This window comes from Hyla sarda, chromosome 1, assembly GCF_029499605.1.
Source record: "Hyla sarda isolate aHylSar1 chromosome 1, aHylSar1.hap1, whole genome shotgun sequence".
NCBI classification, from domain to species: domain Eukaryota; kingdom Metazoa; phylum Chordata; class Amphibia; order Anura; family Hylidae; genus Hyla; species Hyla sarda.
The window spans coordinates 528,353,392-528,372,693 of NC_079189.1; the positions used below are offsets into that span (position 1 = coordinate 528,353,392).

A 19,302-nucleotide genomic window follows, 5' to 3' on the forward strand; every position below is an offset into this window, starting at 1 on the left:
GAAATGGGGAGGAGGAATTAAGTTTATTCCTCCCCATTTCATATACAAATCAATGAACATGACATGGAGGAGAATGGGCTATATGAGGGGGAACAGCTATATGAGGGGAATGGCTATAAAAAGGAGAATGGCTATATGAGGGAGAATGGCTATATGAAATTTAAACAGCTCCCCTCATATAGCCTATATTCTCCCTCATATGGCCAATATTCCCCCTTATTTCATATAGTCAGTTCCCCTCATAGCCATTCCCCTCATTTCAAATTACGAATTGAGGGGAAGGACTATATAAAATCGGGGGATTTCACAATTTGTTTATTATACAGCAATCAAAATCACAATATTTACTTTCATAATTGCAATTACTCATTTTCGCCAAATCGTGCTGTCGTAGTGGAAACATAAGTAAATTTGTAATGACAAAAGAAGATAGATGAATAGGAGCAACTCACCCAAGACCCGAGAGGCGGTAGCAAAATCTTTACTTTATTGCATATCGTGCAGACATAGATGCAAGCCACGGGGGGCAGATGTCACGGTGGGGGAGTAGCAGACAACGGCGGGCCACGGTCCGTATCGTGCTATCAAAGCACTTCGTCAGGCCCCTGCCGCGTCTGACGTCAGATCCTGTCTTATCTGTTTTTTTGTTGCCATAGTGATACAAACAAACTGTTACAAAAAACGTGTAACCCAGTGAATTAAAAACAAATAGAGTACAGAAAATCTTAAACTTGATTGCGAGCAACAAATCATTATGTAAAAGAGGAATTATGATTATAGTAGAACACTGAGTTCATTCTTATCGTTCAGACCTATTGCACCGGTGGCCTCCAGCCGGAGAATCCACCGTGCCTCTTTAGCCAATAAGGTTTGGTCTCTATTTTTACCTCTAAAATTGGTTTCTACCCTCTCAATACCGGAAAATCTGAACATGTTCGGATCAGAATTGTGACATTCGGCCATGTGTGAAATGAATCTAGGAACTCCTTTGCCTGTTCGTAGGGATCTGGTGTGCTCTCGGATCCTATGGAATAATGGCCGTATCGTTTTGCCTATATAATATAGGCCGCATGCACATACTAGGCAATATACTACATATTTGGACCTGCAGGTAATAGGCTGTTTTATGTGTATTGTGTGTGCACCTAATTGCAGAACTTTTCCTTTGATGCATGTATTGCAAAAAGAGCAGCTGCCACAGCGAAACATATCTATAGGTCTAGTGTCGGTAAGCCACGATACTTTGTTATTATTATGTTGCTGTTTCTTTTTCAGGAAGTCACCAATTGTTCTGTTACGTGTAAATCTTACAATTGGTCTATCTGCAACAAAGTCTTTCAACTCTGTGTCTTTTTGTAAGATAAACCAATTGTTATGTATAGCTTTACTGATAGTTGTATTCATAGGAGTATTCGTAAATGGGAGACAGAACCTATCAGTAGATTTTTTCTCTTGTTTAGATTTTGGACTAAGAAGGGAGTTGCGGGATAATTTGTTAACTTTATTCTGTGCCTGGTGTATCACATGTGTTGGATACCCTCGTTCAATAAATCTCTGACTAAGGTCTTTTAATTGCTCTTCATACATATTATGGTCACTATTTATACGTTTTAAACGAGCCATTTGACTAAATGGGATGCTGTCTTTCATTTTCCTTGGATGAGATGACCCATAATGTAACAATGCATTTTTAGAGGAGGGTTTTCTGAAGCCGGATGTTGTAATTATATTATTATTAATGGTGATGGATATATCCAAAAAATCAAGATGATTACCTCCGAACACATAAGTAAACAGCATGTTCATGTCATTAATCTCATTTAGATACAATATAAATTCCTTAAATAGATGTTCGGAGGCATCCCAAATTCTAAGTATATCATCCACATATCGGAATAATAATTTAATATGTCCGATAAATGGATTCAGTGGGGAAAAAATATAACATTGCTCAAATATGGCCAAGAATATGTTGGCATATAGACAAGAGACGGGTGTCCCCATGGCGGTTCCGAACCGTTGCTTGAACCATTGACCTTTATGTTGAAAAAAGTTGTTATTGAGAATCAGTGACACGGCTTCAGTAACGAATGAAATAAATGAATCAGACTTTTCTGTAAGTTGGAGAAAGTTTTTTAGAGTCTGTATACCCGCATTATGTGGAATGCGGGTATACAGACTTTCTACATCAATGCTAGCTAGTTGGAAATTATCTTGCCACTCAAAATTGTCCAATACGGTTTAGGGGTATTAAAACCATATAAGCTAAAAACCTTATGAAACTGTTATGAACCATAAAGTGGAGTGTTTTTTTCATTGTGGAAATTTTTCCCAGCAGGTAGTTTTCCATGGTATTTACTAATGTGACGTATTTCCCAAAGTTTTGTTGCTTTTTTACAACTGCTTTGAGCTAACAGGTTTTCTAGAGCTTTAATTCACAACATTTTATGTGGGAACTATTCCTGGATGATAAATCACAATCGAATCGCAATAATTGCGGATTGCGATATAGTTATTTGGCCTTTTACCACAATACAGCGATTACCTGCTCTGATTGCTGCCGGCGTCTCCGGTGGAGGCTCAGTCCGGCTTCCCATCTTCCCGCTGAACATGCGGCTGCTACGGCGGCTCAGGTGATTTACCCGCCAGCATGCGTCAGCTAGCGTGGCCCCTCCCAGCAGTGTCTACCGATGGGAGGCCGTGATATAAAAAGCCTCTATTCCCCAGCGTTCTATGGTGCAGCCACGTGGGAGGAGCAACAATATGTGGGCCAGGTACATGAAATGGGGAGGAGGAATTAAGTTTATTCCTCCCCATTTCATATACAAATCAATGAACATGACATGGAGGAGAATGGGCTATATGAGGGGGAACAGCTATATGAGGGGAATGGCTATAAAAAGGAGAATGGCTATATGAGGGAGAATGGCTATATGAAATTTAAACAGCTCCCCTCATATAGCCTATATTCTCCCTCATATGGCCAATATTCCCCCTTATTTCATATAGTCAGTTCCCCTCATAGCCATTCCCCTCATTTCAAATTACGAATTGAGGGGAAGGACTATATGAAATCGGGGGATTTCACAATTTGTTTATTATACCGCAATCAAAATCACAATATTTACTTTCATAATTGCAATTACTCATTTTCCCCAAATCGTGCTGTCGTAGTGGAAACATAAGTAAATTTGTGTTTTTCTAAACTGTTGGAGACGCACCCCTTTTTTCCAGCGGCCAGGCCCCTTTTCTCGGTTTTCCAAGTAAAACGGGTAGTTGTTCGGGTTTTTTGGTCCCAAAATCTGGCGCACAATACGTACAACACAATGTAAGCACAAAACCGTAGTAAAAAGCATTGGGATCACACTAGTAAATAACCCCACAGTTAAAAGTGTACCTGTCGCCAACAAAAACTTTTGATATAACGTAGATAATACCATTATATGTGTATTTGTAATACACATTGATTAAAAAATGTGTATATTTTTGGGTGAAAAAATGCTGTCCCTGCAGCTATTGCCTGTAAGTCTCTCTAAGGAGTCCAAATACAGGAAGTGGAGGCTGGAGAAGCAGGTTTCTGGCTTGTCAATCATCCGGTGTGAGCCAGGGGGCATGTCATAGAGCTTCAGTGTACAGGGCCCTGCTTGTCCTCAGTGCACAGAGACCCGCTTGTCCTCAGTGTACAGGGCCCTACTTGTCCTCAGTGTACAGGGCCCTGCTTGTCCTCAGTGTACAGGGCCCTCCTTGTCCTCAGTGTACAGAGCCCTGCTTGTCCTCAGTGCACAGAGCCCCGCTTGTCCTCAGTGTACAAGGCCCTGCTTGTCCTCAGTGCACAGAGCCCTGCTTGTCTTCAGTGTACAGAGCCCTGCTTATCCTCACTGTACAGTGCCCTGCTTGTCCTCAGTGTACAGAGCCCTGCTTGTCCTCAGTGTACAGAGCGCCGATTATCCTCAGTGTACAGAGCCCTGCTAGGGTACAATCACACTGCGTTCCCTCCCCCAATAATCGTATACGTCGGCATCCCACCGAGAACGAGATGCTGGCGTATACTGTTGACAGGAGCAGTGGACATCAATAACTTTTATATCCAAACGGAGTTACCCCTAGTGACCCCGTTCAGGACACGTATCCGCTATTTTAAGCAGACTCATAACGGGGGGGGGGGGGGGGGGGGGTGTGCTGTTGCGCTTTAGAAACAGCGCATGCGTCCAGAACGGAGTCAGTAGGCGAATCTCTTCAGCCACAGAAGTGAACGGAATCCGCTGCTCTCATTAAGGCTAGGTTCAGACTACGGAATCTCCGGGAAGAAAATTTCCGCACGGAGATTCCAAGTGCGGCCAGCGCTGACTGAATCAGTCGGCGCTAGGACCGCGCGGACACTGCAGTCTCCAATAGACTGCAATGATTTCCGCCTGAAGAAAGAAAGCGGATTTTCCGTTCACAAATTCCGCTTCACAAATTCCGAAGTGCGAATTTGTGTACGGAAACCCATTCACTACACTATACATTTTAGCAAGCGGAATTTCCGCCTGCAATTTCAAAGCAGAATTGCAGGCGGAAATTCTGTAGTCTGAACCTAGCCTTACAGTATACGTCAATATCCCGTTTTTGGCGGGATGCTGACTTTCTAGCATGGTTTCTCAATGCTGGTCTATGGATTTGACGACATATGATACGGTTTTATGCAGTTTTATAGTATAAAACTGTATCTGGTAAATGCACCCTTAGCAGGAGGTATAAAGGTTCTTTAGCTTAACAGGGACTAAAGGGGGCATTAATCATTCGTTTTACCCTGTTTTTATTTATTTTTTTATTAAATTGTCTTTTTTTTTTTTTGAACAATGAGTGAAGAAAAGTCACAACTTTTTAACTCATTCCAAACAGGGTGCCACCAGCTGTTGCAAAACTACAACTCCCAGTATGCCCGGACACACTTTGGCTGTCCGGGCATGCTGGGAGTAGTAGTTTTGCAGCAGCCGCAAACACACTTTCAGGAAATCACTGCCCCAGGGTCTTAGTCCTGGCTGGGGACACTTCAGCGTCACGTAGTAACCACTGAGCGTGGTGGCTAATTGACGTTTGACAGGTCGCAAGCTGATGACGTCATTGTGAAAGCGTCCCATTCTCCACCCCACATGATAGGCCTGTGAGTGTGTGCGGCGCTCAGCCCAGCCGTGTGTGTGGATGAGAGGCTCCGGCATGAGGAGAACCGGAGAGCCGGCCTCACCATGATCCGCAGAGCAAGGCTCAGCTTCAAGCCGAACGTCAAGCCCAGCGGCCGTTTATCATCGGGACAGGGTGTAAGCAGCGGCCGGGATGGAGAAGTCGTCCCCGCAGCGGAGCCTGTACCTGATCCCGGAAGGGATTCTGGGGAGAGTATTACGGCGCCTGTCACAGAGGATCCGGTAGACCCGCAACCACAGGAGGCGAGCAAGGAGGAACCGTGAGTGTCACGTGTGTGGGGGGTCCAGCGTGGGTCAGAGGTCACTGTGCAGCTGCTGTGTGACCTCAGTCCAAGCCAGTGTTAACCAATCAGGGCGTCCCCAGCTGTTGCAAAACTACAACTCCCAACAAAACCACAGACCAAACAGTTTCTTACCCCTGTGGGTAAATAATACATATTTTTTGTGTAATGTATCCAGTAAAAATGTTTTATACACATTTTGTATTACTGATAATATTAGAACTATCTGTCTGGGTTTGACAAATCCCGGGCATCATGGCGACTAACAACTTCATGGTGGTGCCCAGGTTTTTGCCAACCCTGCCCTATCCTTAACAAAAAATATAAAAAAAAAAAAAAAACTGTTTTACTTAGCTCAGCTTCTGTTCCCATGCTGATCCCCTGTTCTGCCTGTGGTCGGTGCCCCGGTGTTACAGGAGCAGCGGACGTTAGGTGACCGCCGCAGCCAATCATCATCCTCAGCAGTGGCGTTCTGTACTCAGGTGTCCAGAGCTTCACGGCTAGGCTGGTGATTGGCTCCGGCTGTCATGTCACACCGAGGAATGGTGGAGATGAGGGGACAGTATTGACTGTGACACACGGGGGGAGAGGTGGGGACAGTATTGACTGTAACACACTGGGCAGATGAGGGGAGAGGAATGACTGTGACACGCAGGGGGAGGAGGGGAGAGTAATAACTGACATACCGGGGGGGGGGGGGACTATGAGGGGTCAAGACTGACTGTGACACACAGGGGAAGATAAGGGGACACCAATGACTGATCATATAACATCTCGTTCCGTGACATGTGACCTGCAACATCCTGGCTCTTAACTCTCTGTGCGCTGGGGACAAGCGGGGGCTCTGCGAATGCCCACATCCTCCTGCCTGCAGCTCACACTCTGTGAGCAAGAGGAGAGGTAAGATAAATAGCTTTTTAAAGCTCTTAAACATTTATTTAGGGGCAGGGGGCATTTTGTTAGGAGTAGTTAGGGAACATAGCCTGATTTTGTTTAGAAAAGTTCATTTAGTGACAGGTACTCTTTAAAGGGAACCTGTCATCACTTTCTTACTGCCTATTTGTAAGTCACCATGGCGTAGGCGAGGGATCTTTCAATTGAGGGTGGGGTGGGGGAGCTTAAAATCTGCAACTTCAAATCCTGTGCATCAAATATGCGCAGAATACTGTACGTGTGAATACACCCTTGAAGGGGTCGTCTCATTATAGACATCAATGCAATTTGCCTTCATACTTGAAAATATTGGATACATTTATCAATACAGTTTACAGGACATCTGTACTGAATGAATTTTACATATTCCTGAGCCTGGGCTGCAAAAATAAACTAAACCTTAACTCCCCTTCCTACGTTCCCCCCCCCCCGTTGCTCCAGTATTGGCCTCACGGGTCCTCTGCTGCGATCCTCTTGCAGCTTCCTGGGGACGGTAATGTCACAGAGCCGTCAGCGTATAACCGGCCGCAGCGATGTCACGACTCGGCCGGTGATAGGCTGAGCGCACTGTCATGTAAGGAGCCGGCCAGAGCTCCTTACATGACAGTATTCAGAGAGGGGAAGCCTCCACTTCCTGGCACCCTCTGCCACCCGCTCCCTGTGTCCCTTTGTGCCCATTGAATTTTTTGTTGTTGTTTTGTTTTGTTTCAAACTTTACCTGTTTTACCCTGAATTAGCCAGTATGATACAATGTGTAGACTTATGTGTATAGCTGTACTGTTTAGTTGATGATATTGTTCTTTTCTTTAAATTATGGCTGAGAAAATATGTTCCAGCTTTGCAAAACTGCTATTTAATATGGAATTCAAGCATGCCGGTTGGGGATGTATGGAGCAGACTCTGGAGCTGAGCCTGCTCCATACCTGGTGGATAACGTTGATTCCAGCCATTTAACCCCCTAGATGCCATGGTCAGTAGTGCAGTCAGTCCTGTGTGGCCTCTGACTTCTGCCCTGTGCAGACATCAAGTGTACACTCAAGATCTCAGTTAGTCCTGTAGAAAGTAAAATAAATCTTTATGGTGACATTATTTTTCATATAACTTATTTACTTATTTTTAATAGTTTTGAAAAAACTGCTGCTGTCAGCAATGAAACCCCACCATGTAAGATCACTTCGACTCCACTCCAAAGACGGAAGAGAATTTCTACTTTGCCCAACCTGGCAAAACCAAGGCTTTCAAATTCTGCCTCCGCTGCCGTCCCACCTCCTAAACCTTCACCAGTGGATATTCCTTCATCGCAGCCTGCCAGTATTGCCCCATGTAAGAATGAAGGGCCATCACCTGAGAAGGGCAAGGTGTTGAGCCCTCAGAGACCACAAGTGCCTGTTACTCCCTCTCAAGTGCAACATGTAACTTTACCTGAAAAAAGGACTCCTGTACCCCAAGTTCCCCAGTTTTCTCCATACAAAAAATCTGTCCTTAAACACCAAGACGTTAGTCCTGCAAAACCTGTGGAGTGCACCCAGAAGGAGGAGTTTATTCCTCTAAAAGAAAGGCCATCCCAGAAATCATGCAGCAATGAACCCTTTGAATTGGATAAAAAAATGACTCAGAAAAAGATAATCACCAGTAATCTGGAAAAGGAGCGAATCAGACGGGCACAAAAACTGCGAGATTTGCTTAAAGAACAATTGCAGAAGGAGCGGGTGAGTGATTACAATGGTCTGTGCTCAGTGACCCTAAATTATATACAACTTAAAGGGGTACTCCGCCGCCCCAGCGTTCGGAACATTTTGTTCCGAACGCTGGGTGTGGGGGTCGCGACGTCACGGCCACGCCCCCTCGAGACGTCACGACCCCGCCGCCCACACCCAGCGTTCAAAATGAACATGGGGTGCTGCAAGTAGTTCAGACATCTTATGCCCTATCCTTTGGATAGGGGATAAGATGTTTAGGAGCAGAGTACCCCTTTAAGAGGTCATCTTCTATATCTAGCATCTGTTCAGGTCAGTGGGAGTCGTATACTGGTCATTTCCACTAGTAATAAATCAGTGGTCTGTAGCAGGGAAGGGATCATAGTACAGTAATCTATTTGGAAAACTCCCAAAATCACTTTAACAACTTCAGCTGTTGTCAGCCAAGCACCTTCTGATACCTAACAGCAATGGCCCCTTTCATGCACCCTTTAGAGGGATGCCAAGTACCCTATGCAGTCTATAAGCTATGAATTCTATAGAAAAGAAATAAAATGTTCTTTATGAAGTATATTCGAAAGACTGTTTCTTGTTCGCTCTTCATTGGGGACACGGAGACCATGGGTATATGCTCTTGCCAGGTGCTGACACTATATATAAAAAAATGTGCAAAGGAAAAACCGTATACGTTTTCCCGTATGGAACCGTATACATGTGGGTTTCCCATTGACGTCCATGTTATAAAAAAAAAAAAAAAGTATGCGGTTGTAGTACGGTAAACCAGAGACAAAATCATGGTCAACCACGGTTTTGACTCTGGTTTAAAAACCATACTGCAACTGCATACATTTTTTTTTTAACATTTTTTTTTTAGATCCCACGGCTGGACTTTGCACAATATATAGGTAGGAGGTGCTGATCTTAAGAAAGTCTAGATAATGTCTATGTCATCCAATAAAGAGAAATGAATAAGATCGCACTCACCAATCCTATGACAAAGCGTGCTCTTTATTTCTGTGAACGGGGGTTACATCTCTTCTAGCAGGAAGTGGAGCAACACGTGTTTTGCGTTACAAACGCATTGTCTGGCTCGCGTTTGTAACGCGAAACACGTGTTGCTCCACTACCTGCTAGAAGAGATGGAACCCCCGTTCACAGAAATAAAGAGTGCGCTTTGTCATAGGATTGGTGAGTGCGATCTTATTCACTTCTCTTTATGGATGACATAGAATTTATCATCCCCTCGACGCGCCCGCCCGTTAGTGGACTCCGTTACGGGAGCTGTTTCTGTCTCAGGACAGCCGCCGGCTTTTGCAGCGGCTCCCTGTATTTTCTGCGGCTGCTGATTTTCTTTACTTTAGCTGGTCGGATCTCCTCGGGCGCTTGCTGGCCAGCGGGACCCATAATGGCGGCAAGGTAGCTCTGTCTCCCCTTGCTCGGTGAGGGAATCTGGAGACTGAGGGAGGACTCTCTCCCCCCTCTGTCGGCACTGTCTTGGGAGCACCGGAAAGGAAAAGTCCAGCGCCTTTCTCCTCCTCTCATGAACAGAGCTTAGCTCCTCCCCTCCTCCCGCAGCGAGCCCTCCAGGATTAGGTCGCTGCAGTAGTTGTTCACTCTACCAGGAATGTCGGAGGCTGTCTCCCTCCTCTGACTCCCTGGTTCAGGGCCATTTCTCCTCCAGCTCAGCGGAAGCCTCTCTAGTCAGGCACCGCTGTCAACCTTCTTGTGCCCAGAGCCTGGGAGTCCCAGCTGGGTCCCCCTTTTTTTCTTTTCCCCCCCATTTCCTTCCTGACAAGACATTGCTGGGAGTGCTCTGAGTCGCTCCGACCGCTGGGTCCAAGACCAATTAATCCTAGTTTTGCGCTCTCTCCTAGACTGCTGTGATGTACCCTATTTTCTGGGTCTGTTCTCCAATTCCTTCAGGCCTTCATGATGATTGCGGTCCCGGGCACATGTAGTGCCCCTGCCCAGGCTTCTCCACATTTCCATTGTGGGGCGGTCGTTCTGTACCTCTCTTCTTCTTGTCCCGACATAGCAGTATGTTTTCCGGAGCGTTTCGCGGTTGTTGCTCCTCCTACAGGTGGGGCACCTCCCGGTTTCTCGAGAGTCTCCAGTTCCATGTTTTTCCTCCTTCGGGGTCCATTTACTTCTGGGTTGGACGCCAAGCCTGTCTACCGGGTTGTTCCAGTCGGGCCATTTTTCGTCTGCAGCATGGCTGTGGTTTCTTCCCGCTGTTCAGCCTGTGTGGCATCCTCTCAGAGTCCGCTTTTGTCCCCGGTTGCTCACGCTGTGCCCCTGGGACAGGGTTTTTTGGTTCGGATTTTCTGCACTATGCCTCTCCGGAGACGGTTCCCGTCTCTCTTTTCCAGAAGTTTCTGGTCTTCACCTTGACTGACTCTCCTTCGGCTCTCCCTGGCGTTTTCTCGCCATGTTCTCTGGTTTAGGTTGGTCCTCTGTATGGGGTTCTCTTGTCATTCCCTTTTGCTTTTTTGTTCCCAATGGGGCTCTCTCTGTTTGGTTCTGTGCTTCTTGGAGTTTGTTTCCTACCTACTTCCAGGTTGGTTCGGCCCATCTGGTCTCTGCATCGCCGCGTCTTGTCACTCTCTGTGGCCTGTTGGTTTAGAGTCTCTTCTAAGGATGATCCTTTCCTTGGCATCCTAGTCCATCTCTATGGACAGTGGGAACTGCCGGATTCTGTTCCAAGCCTCGGTTCTCGTCCGTGAGTCTTACGGCCGGCTGGGTTTTAGTCTCTGGACTGACTCCCTTCCTCTTGTGGTGTTCTTCCCACCCCAGGGACTGCTTTGGTACATTCCATGGTCTCTGTGTCCCCCAATGAAGAGCGACCAAGTAAAGGAGTTTTTTTTTTTTTTGTACTCGCCGTAAAATCTCTCATAGTCTTCATTGGGGGACAAAGCACTCACCCATGTCTTCATTCTTGTCTTGATAGCCTTTTCCGGTTCTTGAGTGTTTCTTTGGGATTCCTTTCTAGGGTGCTTCTGACTTGTCTCTTGGTTGGCTTCTCCTACTGCTTTGTGACAAAAACGGATTACCTCACTTCCAGTGGGCTGATATAGCCTGTCAGAAAGGAGACAACTTTTTTACCTAGTGTCAGCGCCTCATAGTGGCAAGAGCATATACCCATCAGTATAGGTGTCCCTTATAAAGAGAGAGATTTTACCGTGAGTATAGACAACATAAAAAGTTTTTGAATCTGACAGTGCTCCTTTTATGTTCTGCAAACAATAGGCCTGGATGTAAGGGGGCATTTATCATTGTAGGTGTAAGTGAAACTTATTTTTTTTTTTTTTTTGTGTAAGACTGATTAAATGGTCGCAGGACAATTTGGTTGCAGGACATTTTGATAAATTTTGTGCAGGTAAACATTTTCAGAAATTTCACTCTTCACGTACACAAAAAATCTAAGCTAAGTCTGGGCTGGTGTAGTTTAGAGATTTTTCGATGGTTTTGCGCTTTTTCTTGCGCCTTTTCACAAAATGTCTCAGTTGATTCGTTATCGCTGCATAGAGCTAACCTTAACCCCATTTTGGCCTTAAGGACTCAGACAATTTAATTTTTACGTTTTCATTTTTTCCTCCTCGCCTTTTAAAAATCATAACTCTTTTTATATTTTCATCCACAGACTAGTATGAGGGCTTGTTTTTTGCGCGACCAGTTGTCCTTTGTAATGACATAACTCATATCATAAAATGTATGGCGCAACCAAAAAACACTATTTTTGTGGGGAAATTAAAACGAAAAACGCAATTTTGCTAATTTTGCAAGGTTTCGTTTTCACGCCGTACAATTTATGGTAAAAATGATGTGTGCTCTTTATTCTGAGGGTCAATACGATTAAAATGATACCCATTATTACATACTTTTATATTATTGTTGCGCTTAAAAAAAATCACAAACTTTTTAACCAAATTAGTACGTTTATAATCCCTTTATTTTGATGACCTATAACTTTTTTTATTTTTCCGTATAAGCGGCGGTATGGGGGCTAATTTTTTGCGCCATGATCTGTACTTTTTTTTGATACCACATTTGCATATAAAAACTTTTAATAAATTTTTTTTTTTTAAATAAAATGTATTAAAAAAGTAGGAATTTTGGAAAAAATTTATTTTTTCGTTCACGCCGTTAACCGTACGGGATCATTAACATTTTATTTTAATAGTTCGGACATTTACGCACGCGGCGATACCAAATATGTCTATAAAAATTTTTTTTACGCTTTTTGGGGGTAAAATAGGAAAAAACGGACGTTTTACTTTTTTATTGGGGGAGGGGATTTTTTTTTTTACTTTTACTTTTACATTTTTTGTACATTTTTTTTTTTTACACTTGAATAGTCCCCATAGGGGACTATTCATAGCAATACCATGATTGCTAATACTGATCTGTTCTATGTATAGGACATAGAACAGATCAGTATTATCGGTCATCTCCTGCTCTGGTCTGCTCGATCACAGACCAGAGCAGGAGACGGCGGGAGCCGCACGGAGGAAGGAGAGGGGACTTCCGTGCGGCGTTATGAATGATCGGATCCCCGCAGCAGCGCTGCGGGCGATCCGATCATTCATTCAAATCGCGCACTGCCGCAGATGCCGGGATCTGTATTGATCTGTATTGACACGGGCATCGCTACGATGCCCGCGGTTATGCTTAGGACGTAAATGTACGTCCTGGTGCGTTAAGTACCACCGCACCAGGACGTACATTTACGTCCTGCGTCCTTAAGGGGTTAAAGGGGTACTTCAGTGGAAACCCCTTTTTTTTTTTTTTTTTTTTTATCAACTGGTGCCAGAAAGTTAAATAGATTTGTAAATTAATTCTATAAAAAAATCTTAATCCTTCCAGTATTTAATAGCTGCTGAATGCTACAGAGGAAATTCTTTTCTTTTTGGAACACAGAGCTCTCTGCTGAATCACGAGCACAGTGCTCTCTGCTGACATCTCTGTCCATTTTAAGAACTGTCCAGAGGCGACAGTAGGAGAAAATCCCCATAGCAAACATACGCTGCTATGGACAGAGATGTCAGCAGAGAGCACTGTCTTCCAAAAGGAAAAGAATTTCCTCTGTAGTATTCAGCAGCTAATAAGTACAGGAAGGATTAAGATTTTTTAATAGAAGTAATTTACAAATCTGTTTAACTTTCTGGCACCAGTTGATTTAAAAAAAAAAAAAAAAAAAAAAAAAAAATTAATTTCCCTTTAACCTCTTAAGGACCCATGACGTACGCGTACGTCATGAGTCCGCTCACGATCTATAACGCGGGGCCACGGCCTCTAACATCAGTCGGGACCCGGTTAGTGTTAACAACTAACCTAGGTTAGTGTTAACAATCCCCCAGCCCGTCAGGCCCGAGGCTGACATCACAATGACACATGTGTAGATGACCCTCACGATCGAGGACGAACTGCGCATGCGCCAATCACCGGAGCCGATTCGCCGCAAGCAGCCCAACCAGCATTCAGCTTAGAAGAAGCTGAAAGTAAGGAGGTGCGCGCTTATGACTGCAGAATATTCATTAGCGCGGGAGGCGGGCACGAACTGAGCGAGGGGCAGGCCGGCCTCCCACACAACACCCTGCGGGAGAAAAAAAAAAAAGTGGTCGAGGCAAGTCAGCAAACTAAGGAATTAACCAGCTTCCGGGTCTGTTAAAAAAGGTAAAAAACAAACAAACACATATAGTAGTGTTAGCAACAGGAAAGAAAGCATTAATGACATATAGCCACAGTACTAACTAACTGGCCAAAGAAGGTTAAAGCAGTGGAGAACTCCTTTAACCCCTCCCCTAGTAAAAGTTTGAATCACCCACCTTTTCCCATAAAAAAAAAAAACTGTGTAAATAAAAATAAACATGTGGTATCGCCGCGTGCGGAAATGTCAGAATTATAAAAATATATAGTTAATTAAACCGCACGGTCAATGGTGTACGCGCAAAAAAATTCAAAAGTCCAAAATAGTGCTTTTTGGGTCACTTTTTATATAATGAAAAAATGAATAAAAAGCGATCAATAAGTCCTATCAATGCAAAAATGGTACCACTAAAAACTTCAGATCACGGTGCAAAAAATGAGCCCTCCTAACTCCCCATACACGGAACAATAAAAAAGTTATAGGGGTCAGAATATGACAATTTTAAACGTATAAAATTTTCTGCATGTAGTTATGATTTTTTCCAGAAGTACGACAAAATCAAACCTATATAAGTAGGGTATCATTTTAATCGTATGGACCTACAGAATAAAGATAAGGTGTCATTTTTACCGAAAAATGTACTACGTAGAAACGGAAGCCCCCAAAAGTTACAAAATGTTTTTTTTTTTTCAATTTTGTCACGCAATGATTTTTTTTTTTTTTCGTTTCGCCGTAAAATGACTGTCATTACAAAGTAAAATTGGTGGCGCAAAAAATAAACCATCATATGGATTTTTAGGTGCAAAATTGAAAGAGTTATTATTTTTTAAAGGTACGGAGGAAAAAACAAAAATGTAAAAACGGAAAAACCCGGGGTCCTTAAGGGGTTAACAGCTGCTCTGTACAAACAAAAAATAATAATAATTAAAAAAAAAAAGTGTAAACTAAAAAGACAATGATAAATGCCCCTGTAGTCACTAATAGACTACATTTAGTCTGTTAAAGTCAAAGGGCCACAGTATGGTATTGGTATACCGGCGATGTATAATGTGATGTGAATGATCCCATGTACTGCTGCTTCATTCCACTCTGAGCTGTGCTAAGAAAGCAAAGTGCTGTTCTGTGAATAGGGGATGATTCTATCTTGTGGGCAGACCTCTTTAATTGTATTGAAAAGCATTGCTGACTACAGTTTTTATTAGCGGTAAGTTCTGTAAAATATATACAGTGGGTGAAATAAGTGTTGAATGTCACATTTTTCTCACTAAATATATTTCCAAAGGTGCTATTGACATAAACTTTTACCAAGTAATTCATATATACAAAGAAACCAAAACAAATAAGCTCAGAAATTAACTTATTAAAAAAGTATTAAACACGCTTACTGATATTTATTTAATCCTTTGTACAAGACTTTGTTAGTAATAAGCTTCAAGACTCCTCCAGTATAGAGAAACTTATCCCATGCGTTGCACTTTTGGGATTTTGGCCCATTCTTCCACCCCGCCGCCTCCTCGTGATGCCACGCCCCACCCCCTTAATGCAAGTCTAAAGGAGGGGGCGTGGTCAGTCATGCCCCTTCCCATAGACTTGCATTAAGGGGACGGGGTGTGACATAATGAGGGGGCGGGTCCATGACTCAACGAACTGCCGGCCCCTGTATCGTGAGTCATCAGGCACAGAGCAAACTGGCTCCGTGCAGCAGATGACTAGGGGCTGCAGAAAAGATTGTGGGGGTCCCCAGCGGCGGTACCCCTTTTAAGACAGCTCTTTGCTTTTACCCATCATGAGCTGTGTCTTGTGTGACACCTTGGCATTGAGACCTTTCTGTACGCCATCAGTTGAAACTGAATCAGCTGATATGCAATATACCTAGGACACTATGGTGAGTTTACTCATGTTACCTGTTATAAAAATAAAAATAGTTTTTCCTAAATTAGTGCAAAGGTTTAGTGATAAAAGTACAGTTAGTTCTTTTCTGCATATATTTTTTTCTGTTCTATTTGTTTTATATGTGTGTCATCTAGCTTTCTCAGGGAAGCAGTGAATATAAATAAGGTCTGTGCGGCCTAAGCCAATCAAGGACCATTGGTAGCAATTTTTAAGGTTATTTGTTTTTTTAAAGGTAAAAAGCTGCAAGCTGGCCAGAGGGGACCGGGTACTGTATTGGAAAAATATTTTTAATGAGAAAATGGGGAAGTGTTCAAAACTTTACCCACTGTATATCATATTCAACTATACAGTTTCATCTTATTTCAGCAAAGTCATGATATTTATGATTCTGTGCTATAGAGATCTTGGAGGGAAAAACATCCTATTATAAACTCATTGGAGGAGCCAGAAAGATCAAAGATGACGATGAGAGACTTTGTACACTTTATTCCAATGAGTAACCCAATGAGGTAGGTCTGTTACAGTTTATATTGTCTGCATCCTAAGTCTGTAAGTGGTTATTAGTAACCTGCTCCATGTGTGTACGTCTGTGTTTGAACATAGATATAATACAGAATTATTATTCCTGTGAATTATCAGTGAGGAGTTTTAGCTTTCTTGTTTCGTGATACCTTACTAACCCCATCCTCCTTCATCTTGTTTGTTTTTATCAAGTTCTTCACTTGAAGAAACTAAAAGTTGTGAAAAGTCTTTTGTGGAGCCTCCGGCTACTGGGTAAGTAATAGTGAACTGTAAATTTTTCATCGCAGTGTTGATTTCTTTCCATTATTGGTTATGTAGATGTTAATATCACTGGTACTCATAGTGGGGCATATATTCTAATACAATGATGTCCACCATGTTTAAAGGGGTTCTCTATCTACTTTGCACAATTATCCGTATAAGCAATTGTTTTAGTTTGCACATCACTCAGCACTTTTTTAAAAATTATTTTTAATTTTTTTGCCTTTATGTTTCCGTTTCTGGAATATTGAATATATGAATCTGTCATGCCATGTCTTTGCCAGTCATGTGACAGCTGCGTCTGTCTTGCTCTGGATATTTGCCTATGCCAGCAGCTGCATCTGCTTTCACCCTTTAAAATGTTCCTTGTGTTTATTTTTGTTTTGTTTTTAAGTTGAACTATTTTAATTGAAACTATTGAAAGTAAAGGGGTGCTCTGGTGGAAAACAACTTTATACTCCTACAGGGGTGTGGAAATTAAAAAATAAAATAAAAACTACTTGTCCAAGGGACTAAAATTGAACACAATCTACTTGTCCCTCATGAAAATCCACTGATACACAAAATAATTTCAACCAGAATAGTATGGAAATAAGGTGTTTATTAGTTTATGTTTTTACACTTCTGTTTTTTCTTTCTAGCCATAACCTAGCCTTATTTTTCCATCTACAGACCCATATGAGGGCTTATTTTTTGCGGGACCAATTGTACTTTGTAATGACACTTAAGTTTTCCATAACTTATGCTCCAAAACCCCCCCCCCCCCCCCCCAAAAAAAAAAATTGTGAGGTGAAATTGAAGAAAATAAATGCGATTTTGCAGATTTGTTTTTTTTTTCTTTTTTTACACATCATTCACCTTGTGGTCAAACTTACATGTTGTTTTGATACTTTAGGTTGGCCTGATTACAGCAATATCAAATTTGTTTAGCTTCCTTCATGTTTTGCTTATTAAAATGAGTTCTAAACTTTTTAAATTTTTTTTATTTTTAAAAAATTTCTGACACTTTATAACATTTTTTTTTCATATACTGGGGCTGTATGAGGGCTAATTTTTTGCACCATAATCTGCTGTTTGTATTAGTACCATTTTGTTATTGATCTGAATTCTTGATTGCTTTTTTACTTCTTTTTTTTCTGGGAAATGATGTTCTAAAAAAAAATAAAAAAAAAAAAATAAAAGTTTTTCATTACATTTTATTAACCTCTTAAGGACACAGGGTCTACCTGTACAACCTGTGTCTGCTCCCCTGTTATGACATGGGCTCACGCGGACCTGTGTCTAATGCTTAATATCACCGATTAAAAAATAATTCCCGGCAGCTCGGTGGAGCTGATCGGGACCACCGTGGTGAAACTGCGATGTCCCGATCAGCTGGGAGGACGGCGGGAGGGCCCTTATCTCACTGTCCAATCCTTTCCTCGCTGCTCCAGGCAGCCTGGAGCAATCGAGCACCGATAACCCTGATCAATGTATGCAATTCAAGGATTGCATGTTCTTGTCCCCTATGGGAATAAAAAAAAAAAAAAAATTTTGTTTATAAACGTGAATTAATCACTTCCATAATTAGTTTAAATCACCCCCCTTTTCCCATAAAAAAAAAACTAAAAAACTGTAAACAAAAATAAACTTTTTAAAAACTATAAAAAGATAACGTTAATTAAACCGCACGGTATACGACAAAAAAAAAATATAATGTAAATTAAACCCCACGATCAATAGTGTTTACCTAAGATAAAAGAAATAAAAATACCAAAGTCCAAAATTGCGTATTTATAGTCATTTTGTATACCCTAAATTTTTTTTATAAAAAGTGATCAAAAAGTCCCATCAAAACAAAAATGGTACCGGTAAAAACTACAGACCACAGCGCAAAAAATTAGCCCTCACACAACCTTGTATATGAAAAAACAAAAAAGTTATAGGGGTCAGAAGAGGACAATTTTAAACATACTAATTTTGGTGCATGTAGTTATAATCTTTTTAAAGTAGTAAAATAAATAAAACCTACATAAATTAGGTATCCTTGTAATCGTTTGGACCTACAGAATAGATATAAGGTGTCATTTTTACAGAAAAGTGCACTGCATAGAAACAGGAGCCGCTAGAGATTACAAAATGGCGCTTTTTTTTTTTTTTTCCAACTTTGTCCCACAAATAATTGTTTTGGTTTTGCTGCATATTTTGTGGTGAAATGACTGATGTCATTACAAAGTAAAATTGTTAGTGCATAAAACAAGCCCTCATATCAGTCTGTAGGTGGAAAACTGAAAGCGTTATGATTTTTAGAAGGCAAGAGAAAAAAACGAAAGTGCAAAAATGGAAAAACCCTGAGTCCTTAAAGGGCTTATCCACCATAAGGTGATTTTAGTACGTACCTGGCAGACAGTAATGTACATGTTTAGGAAGGATCTGAGCTTGTCTTGGGGTTAAATGGCTATGTCATGAGATTACCATTACACTGTGGCTAGATTTTTGTGAACTGGTATTTCCTGTTTGACTTATATTTTTTTTGACTACAAATCCCATAATTCCATTTTCCTCCCTCCCACACATCAGCCACCCCACCTGTGCCTTCAGCTGTTGCATTAGTTGCAGATTGATCTCTCTCCCACCAAGCGATCCCTCCACCCATTGAAGCAGACAGGCTCCCTGTCATCAGCTGACTAGTGAGTCAGGTCTCGGCCGTATTGTAACCTGGGAAAAATCCATGACAACAGTCATTTTGTATGCTGTTAAAAATAAATATTGGGGTGAAAATCACAGAAGAATTGTGAGAAAACCGTTACACACAGGTACAGACACCATATTATGAACTACACTAGCTTTACAACCCCTGTAACATAGTTAAATAAATAAAAAATCCTGGAATACCACTTTAAGGG

The 19,302-nt window shown here is 42.1% G+C and overlaps 1 protein-coding gene across 3 annotated transcripts in view; it reads left to right on the forward strand.

Annotated features, from left to right (window-relative positions):
- The first annotated feature begins 5,034 nt into the window (after window positions 1-5,034).
- BDP1 (B double prime 1, subunit of RNA polymerase III transcription initiation factor IIIB) overlaps window positions 5,035-19,302 on the forward strand; it is a 94,591-nt gene continuing 80,323 nt past the window's right edge. For all 3 annotated transcript variants that reach the window (XM_056539667.1, XM_056539682.1, XM_056539675.1), the window contains exons 1-4: window positions 5,035-5,443; window positions 7,521-8,106; window positions 16,034-16,143; window positions 16,349-16,408. In XM_056539667.1, coding sequence (XP_056395642.1) covers window positions 5,229-5,443; window positions 7,521-8,106; window positions 16,034-16,143; window positions 16,349-16,408 — 971 coding nt within the window. In that variant the 5' untranslated portion in view covers window positions 5,035-5,228. The remainder of the gene's footprint in view (window positions 5,444-7,520; window positions 8,107-16,033; window positions 16,144-16,348; window positions 16,409-19,302) is intronic.